This window comes from Branchiostoma floridae, chromosome 6 (assembly GCF_000003815.2).
Source record: "Branchiostoma floridae strain S238N-H82 chromosome 6, Bfl_VNyyK, whole genome shotgun sequence".
Classification (NCBI taxonomy): domain Eukaryota; kingdom Metazoa; phylum Chordata; class Leptocardii; order Amphioxiformes; family Branchiostomatidae; genus Branchiostoma; species Branchiostoma floridae.
The window spans coordinates 12,622,798-12,642,930 of NC_049984.1; the positions used below are offsets into that span (position 1 = coordinate 12,622,798).

Consider the following 20,133-nt stretch of genomic DNA (forward strand, 5'->3'; position numbering starts at 1 on the left):
CAAAAGTTGCAATAAAACCTTAATAAAATCATTTAAGGAGCAGATATGAAAAAAATGAAAAAAAAAACACATTTTGGTATTGGCTCACTCTGCCCTTGTGCCAAATTTCAGGTCATTCGGTCCAGGAACGGCGGAGATGAATCACTTTGAAGATTTGACAGGAGAAAGAAAGAAAGAAAGAAAGAAACATTACGAATACAATATATTTCACCATACTATGTATGGCTGAAATATAACAATACTAACCTTTCTCCCAGAGTATATCCTTCAAAAACAAGCAGGCACCAGGCTGCTTCATCAGGTTCATGACTTGTTCTGTGATGACACACGACTGTCGTACATTTATTTTGGAATATGGTTGGGAGGAGTCTGTGGTGGAGCCATCCCACACAAATAGAACACGTCCTGTCTCCATTGTAGAATTGCTGTCTCCAGATGGCTGGGAAATACAATATATATAATATGTTTTTAAATCTATGAACCTAAATAAAAGGTAACTATGAGCCTAAATGTCTATATAAGCATTTCTCTCATGTCTTATCAAATGCTTATATAGACAATGATACTTCTTCCATGCGCATTACCTATTGTGTATTTCACTAGTACTTCAAATTACTCCATGTACAATAGTAGCTTAGATACTCTGTTGTTGACAAATGTATTATTTGTTTTACTAATAAAGCCTTGAAAAAAAAACAAAAAAACTATGAGCCTAAATAAAAAGTGATAGCAAAGTATCATCTTTCCCTACTACTACCTGGTACAAGGAGGTCTTGAGGTTAGGGCTGTTAACCTGGAATCTAAAGCAGCAAAGGTTCTGGCTTTGAGTTCCTAGCTGGCCGCAATGTTCTGTCCTAACAGAAGGCACTTTACACCTATTTTCCCTGAACACAGATGAAAATGATTCCCTAGCTTTGGTTAGAAATGCCCTCTTGGAAGGGACATAAAGTTGTAGGAAATTGTTTGAGGAGAGAGCCACACCTCAAACATGTAAAGGATCTCACCACAAAAGAGTAGGGGTCCTTCTCAGTATGAGTGGATCAAACATACAGTTTGGCCTTACTAACTGTACAGAACTGTAACAGTTGTGCTCTCCTAAGGGTTATGCAAAAAAACAACAAAGAAACAAACAAACCTGTGATCTCCAAAATCTCAGTTTAACATAGAGGCTGATCCTTGCTGAGTCTGCAACAGTCTGGGGAAGAACAAGGAGACATCAACAAAGTCAGTAAAAACAGCTTTAATCCCAGGCCAACCTTGGACCTGTGCCAGAGGGAAATCTTGAGCACACACCAAAACAAACAAACAAAAATACCCCCTTTATCATGAAGATAATGATGTAGTCTTAATAAGCATTCCGTCAAGAATTTGACAAATGTAAAAGACAGATACCAAGTAAGAATTTGCATGACATGAAAACCAAAATCATTTAAGACAGGTACACCCCCTTTGCTCACTTGTGGTTTATTCAGTGATTATACAAACCAAACATTCCTCAAGACACAGAACACACCTCAAGACAGATCATTACGTAACCCTACTATTCTTACCTCCTCACTGTCTGCAAGCATTACAACCTGTGCAGACTTGTATATGGCAGAGATGGAACTGTCTTTGGATTGCCCACTGCCGTCCCTGGTACTGCTGGTGAGGTTGTCCTCAGGGGGCTCCACTCTGCTCTCTCCTGGCCAGGCCGACACCAAGTAACAGAAACTTGGGGGTAGGCACGTTGGCATGCTCACATATGCATTCTACAGAAAAAATATACAGGAATGTGAACTAAGATGCAAAGCACAAAATGTCTCTCTTGTATGACTGTATTACAATGTTGTTTTGATTTTGCAAAAACCTACTTTCCCTCCTAGTGCAAAATACAACTAGTGGTTTGGTACTTCAGTGAAGGCCTGTACAACATACCTCTGATTGTTCACTGTCTTGTTGAGAGGTCCATGACTCCCTGGCTGTGCTGTCTGACCACACGGAATCAATCAGACTGAACAGTGTAGGCATTCTGTGGAAGGGAAACAAAGTGTCTGTAAAAGCAATTAAAGACAGTAAAGAAAGTTAAGTAGCATAATCTAATGGTATTTTAGACAGATATGACTATGAATCAAACTTATATACACATGTATAATATATGACCTAATGCAAATGAATGCAATACGTGATTCTTCCTTCCTCATGAGAACATGAGATTTTTTACATAATGAAGTGGTTAGTGCAAGAGATATAGTAGTGCTGCATTACCTAGAGAAGAAAGATCATAAACTTTTCAACCTCAGAGAGAAGACTTACCGACTCCTGTTGGCCCGATGAGTAACTCTGAGCCCAGAAAACACCCATTCTTTCCCCTCCCCTCCATGTAAACATGCTGCCCACCCCTCCTCCTGCAGTAGAACGTTCGGCACCTGCAGCTCACAGAATGCCCCATGTCCATCTTCTAACAGCAGGTGCCACCTACAAAGACGGAAAATATGGATGAAAGTATTAGAACCTCACTTCATTTCTACAACTACAACCATGTCATGATAGCTACTTTCCCAGTTTCATGTCAACAACAACCAAACTAGTTTCACTTCTACATCTACTCATAGCTACCTCACTAGTGTCACTTTGACAAGTACAATCAAGACTACCACAAGACATATGTTCCCATTATCATTGTTTTCTTGGCATGTTTACCATTTCTGGACAGATAAAAATTTCTTGTTTGCTTTTTAATCATCCCAAGATGGGCTCTGATGTCATTAAAAAATCTCCTTAAACTGACCTGATGCAATACATGCATGCAATACACTGTCAACCCTCCATCTGCATTTACCTGAGCTCCTGTGTGGGCTCTGCCACTGATGTCTGTGTCTTGGCTGCCCTCAGTAGCAGTGCCTGTTGTCCTAGGGTGACTTGATGCCGCTGGCACCATACTCTCTGTACAGTAGCCACCACATGTAAGCCTGGTGATGCTCTACCTGACAACCCCTCAATTGCCTTCGGAAAGAAACAATAACAGGATTTCATTACATAATAAACCTACAGAGAAACTGGACTAGCAAGAAAACAATTTGATAATGGACAGTTACTTGTAATATTCCATGTACTGTCCAGTCCTGCAATAGTTGTTTGCATAATCATAGTAATACTATGTATCTTTGCGGTATGTACCAGTATGACAGTGAACCTGGCCTAGTAGGAGCATTGGCATGCTTTTTTTCATGAGGCTTCACACTATCTTTAGAGCTGGACCTCTCCAATTCAATGTTAAGCACTGTCAGTTTTTTACTCATTGTACAAAAAATTGTCATACCATGTTAATGTTATCCTAAGTGCATCATTAAGCATTACTGCCAAATCATTCTTATTGCAAAGTCAAATGTAAGATTGCCCAAAAGTCACTTCAGAGCAACATGTCAATTTACCACCAACCATTGCCAGACCTCCATTAAGAGTTGCCAGTTGTCCTAAATTTACCATTAAACTAAGAATTCCCAGGATCTTCCCATACAGATCCCCTGGTGGAACAACAGTAATTCTAATGGTTGTGGGTACAGTACCTCAAGAAATGACCTGACTGCCTGATGCCTCTCCTGACCAGTTCTTACAGAGTACAGCCTGTTGTGTCCTGCTGAGCTGTCCTCATCAGCTGCTGTACCGGCCTCTCCTGTAGAGGTGCCAGCAGGGAACAGATTGGAGGGCCTGAGGGACTTCCTGGTTGATGTCAGCATGGAGTGGACCGTCTGGGCTTTCTGTGGTGACAAGTTGGTCACCAGACTGGGGGCTGGGCCTGTCAGAACATGGTAAGAGATGTGTTTATTCCTAACCACAAGACCAGCAAGCATGCCCCAATGTTGTGCCTTTGCGACAAGTACCTTACAACTATAATCTTAATTAATACTGTAATGGTAAGCAAGAGGTCCCAACTTTTAAGAAATTGCACCTTGGGCACATTAAAAAACCCCAGCAAACTTATGGAGTGTGAGTGGATCAAATCTTACAGTCCAGTATTACACAGCTTGTACAAAACAGGTGTGTTATGTGCAAACCAAAGCAGTTTACTGGTTACAGAGAAGAAACAAGAGAAACAAATGTGGGATCATCAACTGGATCGCCAACAAAGCAACAACAGAATTGCTCACATTTGCATAAAAACAACAGTGACTCGAAAGTTTACACAAAAACTCAACTGTTAAAATGCAGGACACATGGCCAAAGTATGCTAGGGTTGAAAACACTTAGACAAATGTCCACCTTTAATCTCACTCTGTTCAACCTCCAGGTTCTCTTGACTGTCAGCAGTGCCTTCTGCCACAGGCTGACAGTAGTATGTACACAGCAGAAATGGGTAGTCATGTGCAGGAATACTCAGCTTCTGCCTGGAAAGGACCGGAAGAGGACATCTTACTTGGATCAACTAAAACTTATTATGCTAAAACATTTTCTTTTATAGATACATCACTTCTCCACTACATCTCCATGATCTTTATTTTAAGCCTATATCTGTATCCCATCGTGGCTATATGATAATAACATTAATAACACACTTTCCTTCTGTGTATTTGGTTCACCATCTCATAAACCACCTTGTCCGGAAACTGACCATGCCTTATGAGGCTTATGACACCATATATGCCACTTTCGGATGGGTCATTTGTTTAATCATTCAGATTCTTGAAGTTTTTAGTGACTAGTGTAGCTGAGATGCCCTTCCCAGGATTGAACCGGAATCTCCCAGTTACAAACTAATTGGAATGAGGAGGTCAATGGTGCAGACATGTACGAGGCTGCTACCAGTTGAGCCACAGGGACATCCCTCATCAGTGTAGCTCATTAGCCCTATATTACATCTTCTCTTACCAGGGTGGATATATGGCCACTGTGTTTCCCGGCATCAGTCCAAGTTGTTCAGCCGTCTGTTTGTTGAACAGGACGCTCACATATGGAGATTGTGGATCATCCAGAAGGTTGTGACCAGACAGGGTTTTACACTTGGTGATGTGCACACTGCACTCCACACATGAGCTGAGCACCTTCACCACCAGGCATGTCTTTTGGTCTACCAAAGGAACAAAGGCTGTTTAGTTGCAAATCCTTTATACTTTTTTCAGACATGATTATCACTGAAATGAAAACAGATCTACAGAGGCTGGCACTTACAGGCAGAAGAAAAATGTCCACACTATGCATGATGTATAAAACGACATTTCAGTATCTAATACATGCCCAGAAAACAACAATAGATAGTTATGCCTTCAAGTGAGATATGAACCAACTATGCATGATCTTACAGTGAACAGATAGCATTTAAACAATGCTTGCAGCTATATGTGGAAAGGTTTAATCTGTGTGACAAGTCGTTCAGTGTAATATAACCAGCTGCCACTGATTTGCAAGCATGCAAAGCTGGTGTGTTACACCAAACAGTGGTCATGCCGCCTATAAAGGTACACACTCACACTCGCATGTTTCTTACCTGAGGGGTCAAATGTCGAGTTGGCTACCTTGTGGTTCCAGAAGGTGATAGAGGCACGTTCTCGGGACTGTAGTCTCTGCAGCTGCTCAGCAAACCCTCCCCTAAAAATAGATGAAATACATTGTATCCACAAGATGTATGATTATTAAACTTTCAATAATATCACATCACGGGTATCAAAATTCTACCCGGTAAAAATTTAGAAGATTTTTAGGCATTCATCTTCCTACCTGACAAACTTCTTGCCTTTCCTGGTTGAGTCTAAAGGGCCTCTTGGCTCCTCCTCATTGTCTCCATCTTTGGGTGAGCTGATTTGCCATTGGACCTTCTTCAGCCAATCAGAGCCTGTCTTTGGTGAGCCCTTTGAAGCAGAGATGGGATTGGCTGGGGAGGCATCAGGGGTTGAGATGGACACAGATGAACCAGTGGCCACCTGAAATGACAGTTAGCCATCAGACATGAGAAACAGGGCTAGACGTACAGGTATATGCACTTTTGTACACCAAAATTGGTGTTAACCTAATTTTTTACCATGGTTGTACTAGTACTGATGCACATAGATATTTGTGTAAGGACATGTACATTAGATACTGTACATGTTGTGCTTGAGTACATAGCATATTCCTGACAAGAGTCAGAAAAAAAGAAAACTCTGTGATACGACTTTGTTACAAAAATTTTGAAGTTACATGTATCTGAACTGCATATTCAAGATCTGAAGAGATGCAGTAGTTATGCTTTGCTGACATCTATCTTTTTAAATCATTTTTTTTTTCTGTATCCGTTCAGACAGTAACGCTAGTTAACCTTTATTCGTTCAGTTACCTTAATTCGTTTTTTTCAAAAACAGGGAATCTACGGAGATACGATGAATGCAACATCAGTAATAACCACAGGGATGCATAACCGAGAGACTCAAGTGTTCAGAATATTCATGAAAAGGCTCCGATGACCACGCATTCGAAAACAGCGAGGTCAAAAACGTACCGTCCCTTATTGTAATAGACTGAGCGCTTCATGGGATCAGATTGCATCAGCGCGTTGTTAGCTGGAATGGCGAGATCTATCACATTCGCTTCTAGTTCACAATTATCATGCACAAGACAACTCAATAAAGTTTGTGTTGCTAACCAGTAACTGGACTCAAAGTGTGATCAATTGTCGAAAACCGTCTCTTTGTTGCCAAAACCTCCCGCGCACGATCGAACGTCGCCATGTTTTTTCCCCCAGAAACCTACGGTCGCAAGCGCGGGAAAAAGATTGGATGACGACATTACTAGGTATTTCTTAAACTTACCTTTAATAACTCACTAACTCGCCTTACTCTCTTAGATCATTAAGCAGCCATCTATTAAACATTTTATGCACCACCAAGAATGGAAATGATATTGAACATCGACAAATTAATTGATTTTACTCTGGTCCCCTTTTTTCAAAATGTTAAAGTCCCAAGCCAGGCGTAGTGTTAAACTGTTGCAAATACGGCCTTGAAGACGATACCAACAATCTCAGTACGGGTATGATACATCGATAACAAGATTTGCACTGCATATTTGTCGACCACGAGTCTGACAGCAATGTTTTATATCATTTATTGTGGAATCTTTCGTTCTTTGATCCAGGGCATTGACAACAATGATATATCAGACATCGCACCCCTTCATCTTTAGTGTTGTTGGCCGCCGGAATAGACCTTTGACACAAATATATCGGAATATTACATTTTGCCGTGTGGAGGGTGCAAAACACTGCATAACACTGTACAGATGGTTGTACTGCAAACTGATGATTACCCGCTTGGTACTAGCCGCAGCACGCCGTTCAAGTTGCAACGAAAGGTGCATAAGTTTCATGGAACGATCATGGCGCCAGGATCGATTTTACGTCACGGTCTACTGACCCAACGACCTCATTTTTTACCAACGCGCTACTGCGTGCGATGTAAATACTCAGCGGTAGTTGTCGGGATTTTTTTGTTGCCTGTATAAGTTTGTAATCTAGAGCACTCCATTCATGTCAAAAAAGGAACAATAGCTTCAGAATAAAGTAATTAGCAGTGGACAAACATAACGAGTCTAGTCAGAACGAATAAAGGTCACGCCCTCCGGGAGCGCGGTCGTTCTCAACGCAACGCGACGGTGTTTTCAAATTGAGATATTTTCATATTAGCATGGCAGGAGAGAAACTATATCGTGGATGGGATGAATGACAAAGGTAAACAACAATATCACCATGTTAAAGACAGAAATTATGCTTTGTTCTTCTGCCAGATTGGAGCAAGCTGACTCTTGATGAAAAACGCAACGAATAAAGGTTAACTAGCGTTACCAAAAATGAATTTTGAACACCGAAAGAGACACAAAGATCAAACAAGCACAAAATCTATGAATAAGCACAGTAACTAAGATCTGAAAGATCTGATGAGATCTGAAAACATTTCCCCATTCTTACCTCTAAGGATGACACAGCCTTGTCTCCATCTGCCTCGTCAGAACTTGCAGATTCATAGTCAGAGATCTCTACATCCTGTGTAACAGTAAAGCATTGGATGTGAATGGAGTATAATAGAACAAGAAGAACACCATACTTCCTAAAACACAACATAGAGATTGATACGCCAAAAATAGTTACTCAAGCAACTGGATATGGTTTTGAAACGGTCAGACGTTTCGGATAGAATCCACTATCCTTCGTCAGTGACACTGAAGAGATCTGGAAGAAACAGGTCTTTTATACTCTAACTATGAATGAAGATTCATAGAGATTGATCTATATTTGTATTCATGACTAGGTGACTTGGAAAAAAAGCTTACAAGAACACTGAAAACTCCTTGTATAACTACTGATTATTACGCATGGCAATGGGTACAGGAGCAATATGACATTGTCAAACTTCTGAAGTAGCTCACCTCTGCTGTTACTTCAGGTTTCAGTGACAACAGCTTCTGTACCACAGAACTCCGAACCTTTGCACAAGATTGTGGACTACTGCTAACATGGGAACGCCTCTTAAGTCTTGAAGCTCCTAGAACTTTAGGAATTGTATGTCTTGCCATACTTTTGGGGCTGATTGGACTAGGTGAGGTGCATCCTGATTGGTCAACAATAGTAGGTGTGGGTTCTGATTGGCTGTGATGTGATATGGTACTGGCCTCCGATTGGCTGATTTCTGACCGTGCAGGAAGGACTGCATCTGATTGGTCAGAGCTGATAATGTTGTCTTCTTCCTGTGAAGCTGATTGGACAGGAGACAATGGAACAATGTCTGATAAGCTGTCAGCTTCTTGCTCTGCCTCATCCTCACTTTCACTCCACTCAATGGGAATATCCTCAGAGGTATTTGGGTTCCTCTCTGAAACAACAAGACAAAAACTAATTGCAAGGAACATACAACTTTGTACAACAGGCTTCTAATACAGCATATCCTGTGCATCATGGTAACATTGAGATTTGAATACAGACTGCATGTGGTTAAAGGAAGTTGTACTTATTTTGATTTGATTATAAGTACATATTTTGATTCATTCCTAAAGACAAAAGAACATTAAGGTTTCCCTGTTACCTGAACCAATTTACATTTCACATTCTCCAAGTAAGCAGAGCCTTGCACATGACTTAATACAATATGGATTGGGTAGGTTCTGCTAAACCAGATTGAAGTTTCCACTTATGTGGGGGTGGCTTGACTGGCTGATAGCTGATTAGAAGCTATTCCAACAAAAGTGGCAACCTCAGACTGGTTGATCACATAGCCTCCCCTATGTATATTGTGTAGGTCATGTGAGAGGCTCTGCATACAAGAACAGAAATTGTTGCTCACCTTGCCTACAGACCCCTGGCTGATCCCAGGACCCTACTCTTGGTCTTTTCCTGCTGTGGGGTTTGTTATGATCATGTGCTTCAGGATCAAGACTGAAACCTGCAAATCCCTCTCCAGCTTTGGACCACTCGCTGTGAAGCCTGTAGTGATAAAGATGGGAGTCACCAACAATTCACATTTCAGGGTTGCAAGGTAGTCTTGTGTTTATGGTTGATAACTAAATACTAAGCAAGATTGTACAGGTTCTAGGTTCAAATATTCAAATTCCAAGTAGGTCCCAGTGTTGTGCCCTTGGGAAAGGCACCTAACACCAGTTTCCAAACTAAACTAAGTTCTCATCTTTGGTCAGGGACAAAGCCACGAGCTATGTTAAAGAGAACACCACCTTCACTGAGTACAGGTCCTTCTCAGTGTGAGTGGATCAAACCTTACAGTCCAGTCTCCAGATTGACTCTTGGAAAAGTGATAGCCACCTGTTAAATCAATCCTGCCACAAAATGTGATGACTTTCAATAGATAATGTCACATCTATAGCATAAAACTTTAAGACATGCTCACCTCTTGGTACTTGAAGAAGCAGCTGATCTGACACCTCCCTGTCTGCGCTGGTCGTGGCTCCCTGCCTCCTCATGGAAGGACTCAAATGATGGGAACCCCTTGTTGGATGATGGGTTCTGAATGTAGTGATGAAGCACAAGGCAATATAGATAATATTGATACTATGCATTTTTATACATTACACAATTGTAAGAGGGGCTGTATGGGGGACTCCTGGAGATGCTTAAAGGTAAATTTAGACATGCCGGTAACGCATAGCGGTAAATTGAAAAAGGCCAACAATGCTTAGCAGTAAAATCGAAAGCTCCTTAACACATTCTATAGAACTCATCAGCAAGCACTTAGACTTTTGCATCAAATTCAAAGCTGCTGATTTATGAGGACAAAATATAGCAATAACCCTTAACAATGAATTACAGTAGCTCGGATACGCTTAACAGTGAATCAAAATAGCCAGTCGTGGTAATAACATAATGACATGATATTTTTTACCATGATGGCAAATTCCAAAGACTGCATGACCTGCTATAATAGTATTATAAACCTGGCATGATGGACAGTTCAGTCTTTTCCATAAACCCTTTAACGCTTGAGATTGGTAATATTCCAATGAAACAACCTTTCTCAATTAGAGCTTTTCCTCAAACTAAAAACTACAAAAGTTTCAACAATTTCAGTGAGTGCAGTCACAGCAACTTTAGTAGTAATTTGAAGGGACAACAAACCTTTCTCTTCTTTAACATTTTCTATCTTCTCTTCCTTATCCCCACGATGTCTGATGAGTTGATTTGCCTGATCGCTTTCAACTTGTGGAAGAAATAACCGAGTTTGATGCACAAAAAAAAACTTTCAAATTTTCAAGAGTGCCGCCATGTTGTCGTGTCAAAGGTCATAGCAAAAACCGCAGCGTAGTACGTTCGCAATGTGCATTTGATATCGCATGATTATCACCACATTTCATCCTTTTGTATCCAAATTTTTATTTAGTCAGATTATCTAGACACATTTCTGCGTCAAAAATCAGAATATGTGCGCCAAATTTCTCTCAAATCTTCTGTGACGGTTTTTGATGTTTTGCTGCGGTGCGTGCGTGCTGACCCTGCGCGCGATCTTAGCGAGTCTGAGTGAAAGGAAAGTCCCGATTTCCAACACAGAAAAATAACCTCAAGTTTCGCCGCGTCATTCGCCAAACAACCATCGTTTGGCGTTCTTCTTATCACTCTAGTTCCCTCTAAGATCTCCCTTAGCCTACTAGGCAAAAGGGATAGGATAGAGTCGGTGGTAAAGTGTCATGGACGGTGGTGAAAGTAGCAGCACTCCCTCAAGTCTGTCCACAGCGGAGGCGACGCAGCTTCTGAAAGATATCCTGAACGTGGGGAGGACAAGGGACTCCGGTAAGAGTTGGCTTTATGATATTGGTCTCCGGTAAGAGTTGGCTTTATGATATTGGTCTCTGTCTACCTTAAGAATCGCGTGTTAAAGTAGCTACAATCGATAATGGCGCAGCACAAAATGTGACTGTATAGTTTGGGTTTGGGGGGGGGGGGGGGTGAAACTTTCATGCATGTTTGCTCCATATTCAAGACAACACCACCCACGCTTTCTAAACCAGAAATTATGGAAGTCGATTTGTTGAAATTTCCAGTACTATTCATACCATCACATGTGTGTAGCAGATGTGCACTACCCCAATGAACAAATTAGGACAATGAATTGTAGTAGCCATATTATGTCAAAGAAACAATTACTTATTGTTATGACACAATGTTATGACAACAATGCTTTCATGATTTTCACCTCAATGGGATCAAACTGTTGCATGTAAATAAAGTTTGCAGAACTTATCAGAAATCAGAAACATTCGGGGAGCATTGAACCATTGAAGCATATTCTAGTAAGCTCTATCGCAGAGTTTGCCATGCATGTGCAGGAAACTGGAATACTGGATAATATGTCAAAGGTGAGGACCGTCAGAGTCAGACATAAACAGTCTCGTCTCAACCATTGTCTTGATTTGCGTAACAATGTCCTGAACACAATGGCGCCTGCACCTTCATCTTTGACATATTACCCAGAATTTCTGTCTCCCGCACATGGGTAGTGTGAAATCTGCGAAAGAGCTTATTGTTATTGGCAGTAATGACAAGATACATACATTGGTGGTAACACGTTGTTATTACAGTTCTTATCTAACCTGTATTGTTTTGCTAGATGTGGTCTCTACTTAGTAGGTTCTGAGTTTTGCTGGTGCTCTCTTATTTTTGTCCGATGGTATCTTGACCATGTGTGTTGTTGGTAATGTTTCTAGATGTGTAATCAAGTCTGTGTCTTCTCAATACAAATGTATATGGTAAGAATATTTATTTGTAGGTTGCTTAGTGAGGATTTCTCTCCTTGAGTCATTCCATCAAGGGTGATGATGTTTCTATCCTCCAGAATGCCGTATGTCTTATATATGCTTTAATCTTCCTGAGCACAGCGTGTATTGTCTCTCATTTTCATGCAATTCCAACTCTGTCCAATCTGGAGCAAAATGGTGGTAGTAATCAGTACTGGATATAGGACATTTGAGAATTTATTCATTACAACACATCATGTGACTCTAAATGTATGTCAACTAGTCCTTATGTATTTAATGTCCCTGACTGAGGCTGTGATTGAAACTGAAGCATTGAAGCAAACTTAGAACAAATTTCAGGTCTGCATTCTCTAAAGGTGAGACATCACTATACTAGTACATTTCCCCATTGTCCACATTGACGGGGCAACATCCTGACAAGGGAATGGCATGACAGGGAAATATGCACACCAATTGGGACAAGTCCTGAGTCCCGATAGGGAAGAACTAGGGAGTTGTCCACACCAACAGGGAAATATTTTGATAAGAAAAATATGGCCGTCCGTATTGAAAGGGAAATGTGCCGATAGTGATACTATAGGGAAAGTGCATGCCAACAAGGGAATCTAGACATTTTGCTTGCTGTAAAGCTTGCATTGTACAGGTGAAAATGTTGTTTTCTGTGTAATGTATGCCATAGTGTTGAAGTGTAGAATGGCAGGAATTGCAGGATGTTACATAGGAAATGATATAATCGAATATTGGCACTTGACAGTATGAGATGGTGGCTTGGCCTACCTGGGAAAGTTGCTAGGCATGTGGGGACACTGACAGGAAGTTAGGTCAAAGGTTCCAAAAAAGATTCCAGGATAGGTCATTAAAGTTATATACACACCTGTTGCTTTATGGGAGCCAGTAGGAAAATTAATACTATGGACAGAATAAGCAAGCAATTCTATTCTACACTAGTAATGAAAGAAATAAGAAATTCACAAAAACTCATGGAGGTATGAGATCTTGACTTCCTTAATTTTTTTATTCCAGATTCCTCCCTGTCAAGTGCTCGTAGTATGACCTCCCAGAACGGGGCTGCAGAGATGGGTGAAGCTGGCAGCAAGGCAAGTGGAGGAGGAGGAGGTGAGGAGGAACCTGACAAACCTGGGGAGGAGGAGAGAGATGCCACTCAGGAGGCAGATCAACTCACTGAAGACAGGCAGCAAATGTACGTACACTCAGCACACATAACAAGAAAGGTGTTTAGATTCGCTGCCATGAACTTCTGTAGGCGCATCCTCACTAGCCACACTTCAAGCAATATTTGCAGTCAGATGTGCAAAGGTTAGGTGTGATTCAGTGTAATATAATCAGCTGCTGCCGTGCCACGTGCCTGCAAACCTGGTGTGTTACACCAAAGGGCGTTTATACTGGCTATATTGATACAGATTGTGGTACTGACGACCCTTCTGTATGGCTCAGAGTCATGGGTCACATACAGACACCACCTGCGTCTCCTAGAACGGTTTCATCAACGATGTCTTCGCACCATTCTCAACATACACTGGAGTGACTACATCACCAACGTTGAAGTCCTTGAGCAAGCAGAGATCCCCAGCATCGAGGCCACCCTGATGAAAACGCAGTTACGCTGGGCAGGTCATGTCTCAAGAATGGAGGATCATCGTCTGCCAAAGATTGTCCTTGCTGCTGAACGTGAGGCTTGGCGACACACTGTAAACCAGTCAGTCACTAACTTTGAGACGAACCGCAAAGCTGCCCTTGTAGAGAAGCGCAGTAGGAGGAAGACCCGCAAAGTCACGGCTCCAACTACAGACCCAGCATTGACCTGCAGCCGCTGCGGCCGAGTCTGTCTGTCACGGATTGGGCTCGTCAGCCACCAGTGCGCCTGCACCAGACGTGGGCAACAACCCTAGACGATCTTCGTCAGCGAAGAAAAGCCGAGAGAGAGATTGATACAGATACAGAGGACACCTTGACATATTCCCAAAGTGGCACATCTTATGTATTACGACATAACGTCAATGTGTCATAACGTCATGTTGCATGTGTCATTACTTAAGTTCCATGATGTCATACCTTTGGCAAATAATGTTAAAACCTTCATGCCCAAGATTGTATAATATGATAAATATTTTGCTTGGTTTATGCAAGTTAGGTCCTCATCTGCACAAATTATATTGATGTCATCCATGAAGTTTCCCTGCTGTGGCCTAATGTGAGTTTCTGTCACCTGCAGACTTCTCCAAGGTGATGACACGCTGGGCTGTGTGCCCATATTTGGGCGTGATGTGGACATCCTGAGCAGCAGCCCGCCTGACGGGACCAGCAGCACCAGCGGCAGCAGCAGAGTCAAGGTCATCCCAGTGGCCAACTACGACTGGGAACACAAGTACTACATGGGCAGTCTGGTGGCCATCAACAACACTTACATCGCGTATGCACTGAAAGGTAGCCTGAAATATTTCTTAAGCCCTGTTCTGCTGAGCCCGTTTATATACGGGATTGACATATTCAACCCTTGTCATGTTGAGCTGTATTGTTATGAGTTCGGGCTATTTCTCATGTAAAAGTTGCATATAATAGTGACTGCAAAGCCCAGCGAATGGGGGAGTTGCACAGAACAGGTCAAGTTTTACTGACCTGGTGAAGCCATCAGCTCTGGGAGGTTAAATTGGCCAAAAAATAGCCAGCAGGACAAGGGTTAATATTTTATAGATTATGTACTAGTAATTAATGTTGTATCCAAATTGCAAATGTTACATAGGTGTGATATCTAGCAAACTTTTATCATGTACGAAATAGCTTGATCAAGGCTGCATCTGCAATAAGCACCATTAAACCACACTTATAGTTATAGCGGCCCATCCCACATTGCCAGCCCAAGGACAGCAGAGTTTGAATAACACGAACTACATCTGAATGGCTCAAGATTAATACTCTATAGATTGTCTGCAACTTTGAAATACCTTTCATTTCATGAATGTTTGATATTTTAGTGAATGAGTCCGGCGGGGTACCAGATCTGATAGGCTACAGGTTCTGGTATATCGGGTGCAGGAAACAAATGCACTTGTATCTGTTACTGTTATGGATAAGACAGCATACAAAGGGAGTAGTGTTGAGCTTTGGCTGTAATCTGTTCCAGGTAAGTCCCACGTTGTGCGAGTGATCAACAGACAGACAGCAGAGCGGACCCTCCTGAAGGGGTTTGTGGGGAGTGTGACTGACCTGGGGTTCGCTCACCTCGGCTCCTCACTGCTGGCCTGTACAGACCAGCTGGGAAACCTCTTCATCTGGCAGATCTATGAAGACAACCAGAAGATACAGTATCTTTTCTGTTCTCCGACAATTATAGAATTTGTTTCCACTGTCCCTTGATGTGCCAAGAATGTTGAGTATGAAACATGCAAATGCATATATTTTTCATACATCAAACAGCTCTTGTTTGTTTCTTCCCTCATGACATATCTCCAGGAAATTGAGGTATTGTAGTCAGTTGGCATGTTTGTTTGCTGGGGTGTGTGTCCACGGTAATGGGAGTATTTCAGAGTGGTGGCCTGCAAGGAAAATTTGTGTAATTATAGGATATTTAGAGAATTAGAAGTATGGTTTGGCTCTGGTCCAAAACTATTGAAGCTAAGAGCAACCACACAGTAATGTCAGGTTGTAAGGGTTGCCTGCTTAGAGCTTGTTATCTATTTAAACCATAAGGATAGAAAGAATAAGTGTATTTTCTTCCTTAACTGACGCTTCTTGTAGATACAGCAAAAAGTTACAGGTGATGCGCCCCGAGAGCACCCCGCCCAGCAATAACCACCGCCTGGTGTGGTGCCCGTACATCCCTGAGGACGGCAGCGCCAGCGACACGGCTTCCTCTGTAGCCTCCAGCGCAGAGGAGAGGGGCAGGATCTTAGCACTTACCCACGATGAAAATGTGAGCAATCCTACAAATACAAAATTTGGATTTTAAAGTTGTTTCAAAGTTAGAAAGGAAATTGATATTTGTTGGAAATTTCTTGGTTGTCCATGGAGAAAATGAAGTACATGTAGGTGTATTCACGTGTTGATGGGTTGATGAACTATTAGTAGTTGAAATGGTGGCTCCCTGTGTGCGACCTCAAGCTGGTTTGAGTAGACTGTTGGTTTTATGTAACTAGTGTATTGATATTCTTGTGCATTAACTTGTAGAAGGTAGTAAGGTGGGCATTCCTCCTCCTTTTGCAGAGAAGTGGCTACTGACAGTCATTGAGCATTTATGTACTAAAAATTCTACCGGTATTGTTCTCAACGTGTGGTATTTACTGGAGTTGCTATTGTGTTCCCCTACAGACAGAAGTGTGGGATGTGGAGCTGGTGATCTCCCAGTTTGGGTCGGACACGATCCAGGTGAAGGATGTCACCACTGGCTACATCACTGTGGAGGGCAGCAGCAAGGCGGTGAGGAACCAGCATCTTCTGTCTGTTTAGTGTGTTTTTAACCAGTCACAAGCTGTTCTATAGTTTTGTGTTGGCTGTTCTGTGTCATATGCTTGTAATTTTTACCATTGAATGTTATGCAATACCCATTGTGACTACATGCCTAGGTGTAAAACGTCACTCCTATCATTATCAAGGTACTCTCATAATTCTACCAGATGCCATAATAACACATGAGATAAAATACATGAACTGGAAGTGAGAATCTACCAAATGAATGCAGCATCAATATAAACTTCAGATTTTTAGGTGTTCAACACCTTGTGAAGGCCTTTAGAACAAGGATTTTTTATGTGGCAGTATCATGGCACCTGGTAGAATTATGAGAGTTGATGTTACCATGTTTTGACACTTATCTTTTCTTGTAGCCCATTGCTGACTGCTCCCTGTCTCCCGACGGAGCTGTCCTCGCCACGGCCAGTCAGGACGGCGGGGTGAAGTTCTGGCAGGTGAATGTAAATACCTTTCCTACCACATTGATCTGTGCTGTGTTGCAGTGATTGTCCTGCTGTCAGTATCTGCACAGTTTCTAATGATCATGGCTGAAACATACTCTTTGATATTCAAATACTGCAGTGCTGTAGGAATGCTTTAGACTTCGAATTGGAAAAAATGAAGGCATTTGGAAAAATGAAGGCATTGTTTTTGGTTTTTGTGTGTTCTTGTTTGTCTTGTGTGTCTGCACTGTGTTTGTTGCCCTGGTGGCAGAAATGTCATAATAGGGTACTTGCAGAAGTGTGATTAAGACTTAGGTCCCATTTCCAAACCAGGACCTGGCCCCGGGTTGGGAATTGGGACCTAAGCCTTAACCATGGTTCAGCTGCAGTACAAAGTAGAACCAGTCATTATTGCCAGAAAAAAGGTGACAAACAGTCACTAAACCATGGGCTGTTGGAGGTCCTTGCTTGTAAATAAACAACAATGTAATCTTGTAAGATGGTAGGATGATAGTTAGGCCCAATCTATACACAGTTTTTGCCAATATCTGTGGATGTGTCGGGGGGATCTGGAATGTTGGCTGCGGGACACCCGTGGCGCTTGTAGTCTTAAACATCTATATAGCCTAATGAGCCCGCGTTATATGCTAATGAGCCCTCCCGAAGTCGGGACACATCTACACGCGCGCGGAAGCTGTCGGGGACCCCTGCCAAGTTATTGGGGACCCCTGCTAAGTTATCGGGCGAATGGTCCGGACCTTTCGGGAGAAAGTTTGCTGATATCTCAATGGCGATATTGCAGTTCCATCTACACGCTGAAAAAAAGCTGTCGGCGAGAGGTTGTCGGCTCGCCGATATCAGGAAAAACCGTGTCTAGATCGTGCCTTACTTTCATGTTTGACTTGTTTTGAAGATGTGTGGACTAATCCGCCTGTTTTGGCAGGTATATCTGGAGAGTGATGACCCCCCACGATGTCTGCACAAGTGGCAGCCGCACGGCGGCCAGCCCCTCAGCTGTCTCCTGTTCCTGGACAACCACAAACTGGCCGACCCCAAGTAAGTGTCTGCAACGCTAGATGTCAGTTTCAGAAGTTATGATACTAAGATGTGAAAAAAAAAATTATTAATTAGTAGTGTATAGTATACTGCTGTGGGTTTCCCTGACATGGGCGAGCAGCAGTCAGACAGTCCTCATACTGTGTTTCCAGCTCTGTTCAGCTGGTCTACTCTAGATCTGGTGAGGCTGCACTCTTTGATGACACACTTCATCCAAGATCATTCCTTGATCTACCACAAGTTCTGTTGCTAGGCAACTGCAACTTGGTGATGTTAAACTGTATTTTGGCAGTACTTTCTCAGACTCCTTATTTGAGGATTTCTTGTAAATTGAGTTGAGTTTTTTCTACTCTATGGTTCTTTTTGAAGTGCTGAGCTTCAAATGTGCTGAGCTTTACTTGGCATGACACAGTCATTTTGTTGGGAGTAATACCCACTGATACATATTCCTGACTGAACAAAGCATACAATTCTAGATTTCTATGATCTCATCTAATCTCATTTCATCTATCCCTTAGTCTGACAATCAGTTTTATCCACCCTTCTCAGTTTTCTTGCAGTGTTGTTTTGTGTGATAGACTTCATCTAACACAATACATAAGACATACATCTTTGTGGACATTGGGAGTCAACCTTCTGAGCTTGTGCTTGTCCTTTCCAGCATGCCATTCTGGCGTTTCCTGATCACAGGGGCAGACTACAACCGTGAGCTGAAGGTGTGGTGCACAGTGTCCTGGACCTGTCTACAGACTCTCAGGTAGGACTGGTGTGCTCGTGTATAAGTGTACAAGGTTGGACAGGTGTGCTCGTATACAAGTGTACCAGGTTGTACAGGTGTGTATCAGAGTCTATGATACGGGTCAGGTGTGGTAGTGTGTAAATGATTGGACAGGTGTGCGAGAGAGTGTACAAGGTGAGACTGGTGTAGAGGTGTTTGAATGTATGAGGTGGGGCGGGTGTGGTAGGGTGTGAGTGTAAAAAGTGGCACTGGTTAGAGTATGTGTGTAATGATTTTGTGGCTGCAGTTCTTCCTCTTACTGCTAGGAGTCACTTTTGTATCACAGATTGGCTCTGCTTGTGTTGTTTGTGATGTACATGACGTGTACTGGCTGTAGATGGTCCTGATATGCCTAACATTTACCACCTTACATGTCACTTCTCAAGAGTTCAAGCCTATAGTTGCAGTGGGTTGTTATCTCATAGTTCTAATGGAAACTGTTCTATGTTGACTCCCATACTGGCCTCTCATTAGTAGTTCTTTTTTTCATACTAGCATGCCCAAGTTAGAAGTCTGGCTACAAACTCTGTGGGCAAGGGACTGTTACAGCCCTTAACAGCAAGAGTTTGCACAAGATAGTAGTTTTGTGTTACGTAATTGTGTATTTCCTGATATTTTTGTTTGCTTACATCACCTTGGTGTCTAGTTCTGGTATTGCTTGTAATCACATGCATCTCATTCTTTGAACAGATTGTACAATATACATGTAGCTCTTGGATATCTGTAAGCTACTGCTGCAGTTATCATTCAGGCTGATAGGTGGCTCCCCTCAGCCTTTCGATCAAATAACATCAGTAACTGTGTGTGTAGCGGAGCCAGAAACTTACAAGCAATGAATCTCAGCAGTCATCCTTTTAAACAGTCACAACATTTATTTACATAACTGCATCATCACAACCAGTAAGCTCCTTACCTATGTGTATTTACATAGAGAAGTATTGGGAAGGCTTGACAGTGACAGTACAGGCATTACAGTGTGGACAAGTTAGCAGTGCCAGTGTTGTGAGAAGTCTGCCTAAAGTATTTACAGGTTTGCAATAGCCAAACCTGTATTGTGTAACCTTTGTGATCCTGGCTATCTACAAGGCTGTCTGACTCTGACAGTTGTTTATGCTGTTTGTGGTAATGTCAATGTGTTTCTCACACTCAAGAGGTTGTAGATGATCATCCGGCAATGTTCTAACATGC

At 42.2% G+C, this 20,133-nt stretch overlaps 2 protein-coding genes across 4 annotated transcripts in view; one reads left to right on the forward strand and one right to left on the reverse strand.

Moving 5' to 3' along the window:
* LOC118418103 (DNA repair-scaffolding protein-like) overlaps positions 1 to 10,750 on the reverse strand; it is a 13,819-nt gene extending 3,069 nt beyond the window's left edge. Inside the window, exons 1-16 of the mRNA XM_035823933.1 lie at positions 10,568 to 10,750; positions 9,843 to 9,958; positions 9,285 to 9,424; positions 8,374 to 8,816; positions 7,916 to 7,990; positions 5,695 to 5,897; positions 5,465 to 5,565; positions 4,849 to 5,047; positions 4,243 to 4,367; positions 3,549 to 3,778; positions 2,822 to 2,985; positions 2,296 to 2,457; positions 1,918 to 2,011; positions 1,551 to 1,751; positions 1,136 to 1,195; positions 247 to 439 (exon numbers count right to left, since the gene is read on the reverse strand). Of these exons, the coding sequence (XP_035679826.1) occupies positions 247 to 439; positions 1,136 to 1,195; positions 1,551 to 1,751; positions 1,918 to 2,011; positions 2,296 to 2,457; positions 2,822 to 2,985; positions 3,549 to 3,778; positions 4,243 to 4,367; positions 4,849 to 5,047; positions 5,465 to 5,565; positions 5,695 to 5,897; positions 7,916 to 7,990; positions 8,374 to 8,816; positions 9,285 to 9,424; positions 9,843 to 9,958; positions 10,568 to 10,585 (2,524 nt within the window). The 5' untranslated portion in view covers positions 10,586 to 10,750. The remainder of the gene's footprint in view (positions 1 to 246; positions 440 to 1,135; positions 1,196 to 1,550; positions 1,752 to 1,917; positions 2,012 to 2,295; positions 2,458 to 2,821; positions 2,986 to 3,548; positions 3,779 to 4,242; positions 4,368 to 4,848; positions 5,048 to 5,464; positions 5,566 to 5,694; positions 5,898 to 7,915; positions 7,991 to 8,373; positions 8,817 to 9,284; positions 9,425 to 9,842; positions 9,959 to 10,567) is intronic.
* Positions 10,751 to 10,951: 201 nt separating this feature from the next.
* Positions 10,952 to 20,133, forward strand: part of LOC118417145 (enhancer of mRNA-decapping protein 4-like) — an 87,828-nt gene continuing 78,646 nt past the window's right edge. Inside the window, exons 1-9 of one of the 3 annotated variants that reach the window (XM_035822552.1) lie at positions 10,952 to 11,236; positions 13,225 to 13,402; positions 14,435 to 14,646; positions 15,344 to 15,524; positions 15,958 to 16,132; positions 16,528 to 16,635; positions 17,043 to 17,129; positions 18,055 to 18,167; positions 18,829 to 18,924. In XM_035822552.1, coding sequence (XP_035678445.1) covers positions 11,134 to 11,236; positions 13,225 to 13,402; positions 14,435 to 14,646; positions 15,344 to 15,524; positions 15,958 to 16,132; positions 16,528 to 16,635; positions 17,043 to 17,129; positions 18,055 to 18,167; positions 18,829 to 18,924 — 1,253 coding nt within the window. In that variant the 5' untranslated portion in view covers positions 10,952 to 11,133. The remainder of the gene's footprint in view (positions 11,237 to 13,224; positions 13,403 to 14,434; positions 14,647 to 15,343; positions 15,525 to 15,957; positions 16,133 to 16,527; positions 16,636 to 17,042; positions 17,130 to 18,054; positions 18,168 to 18,828; positions 18,925 to 20,133) is intronic. The other 2 variants (XM_035822554.1, XM_035822553.1) reach the window with 2 other exon arrangements.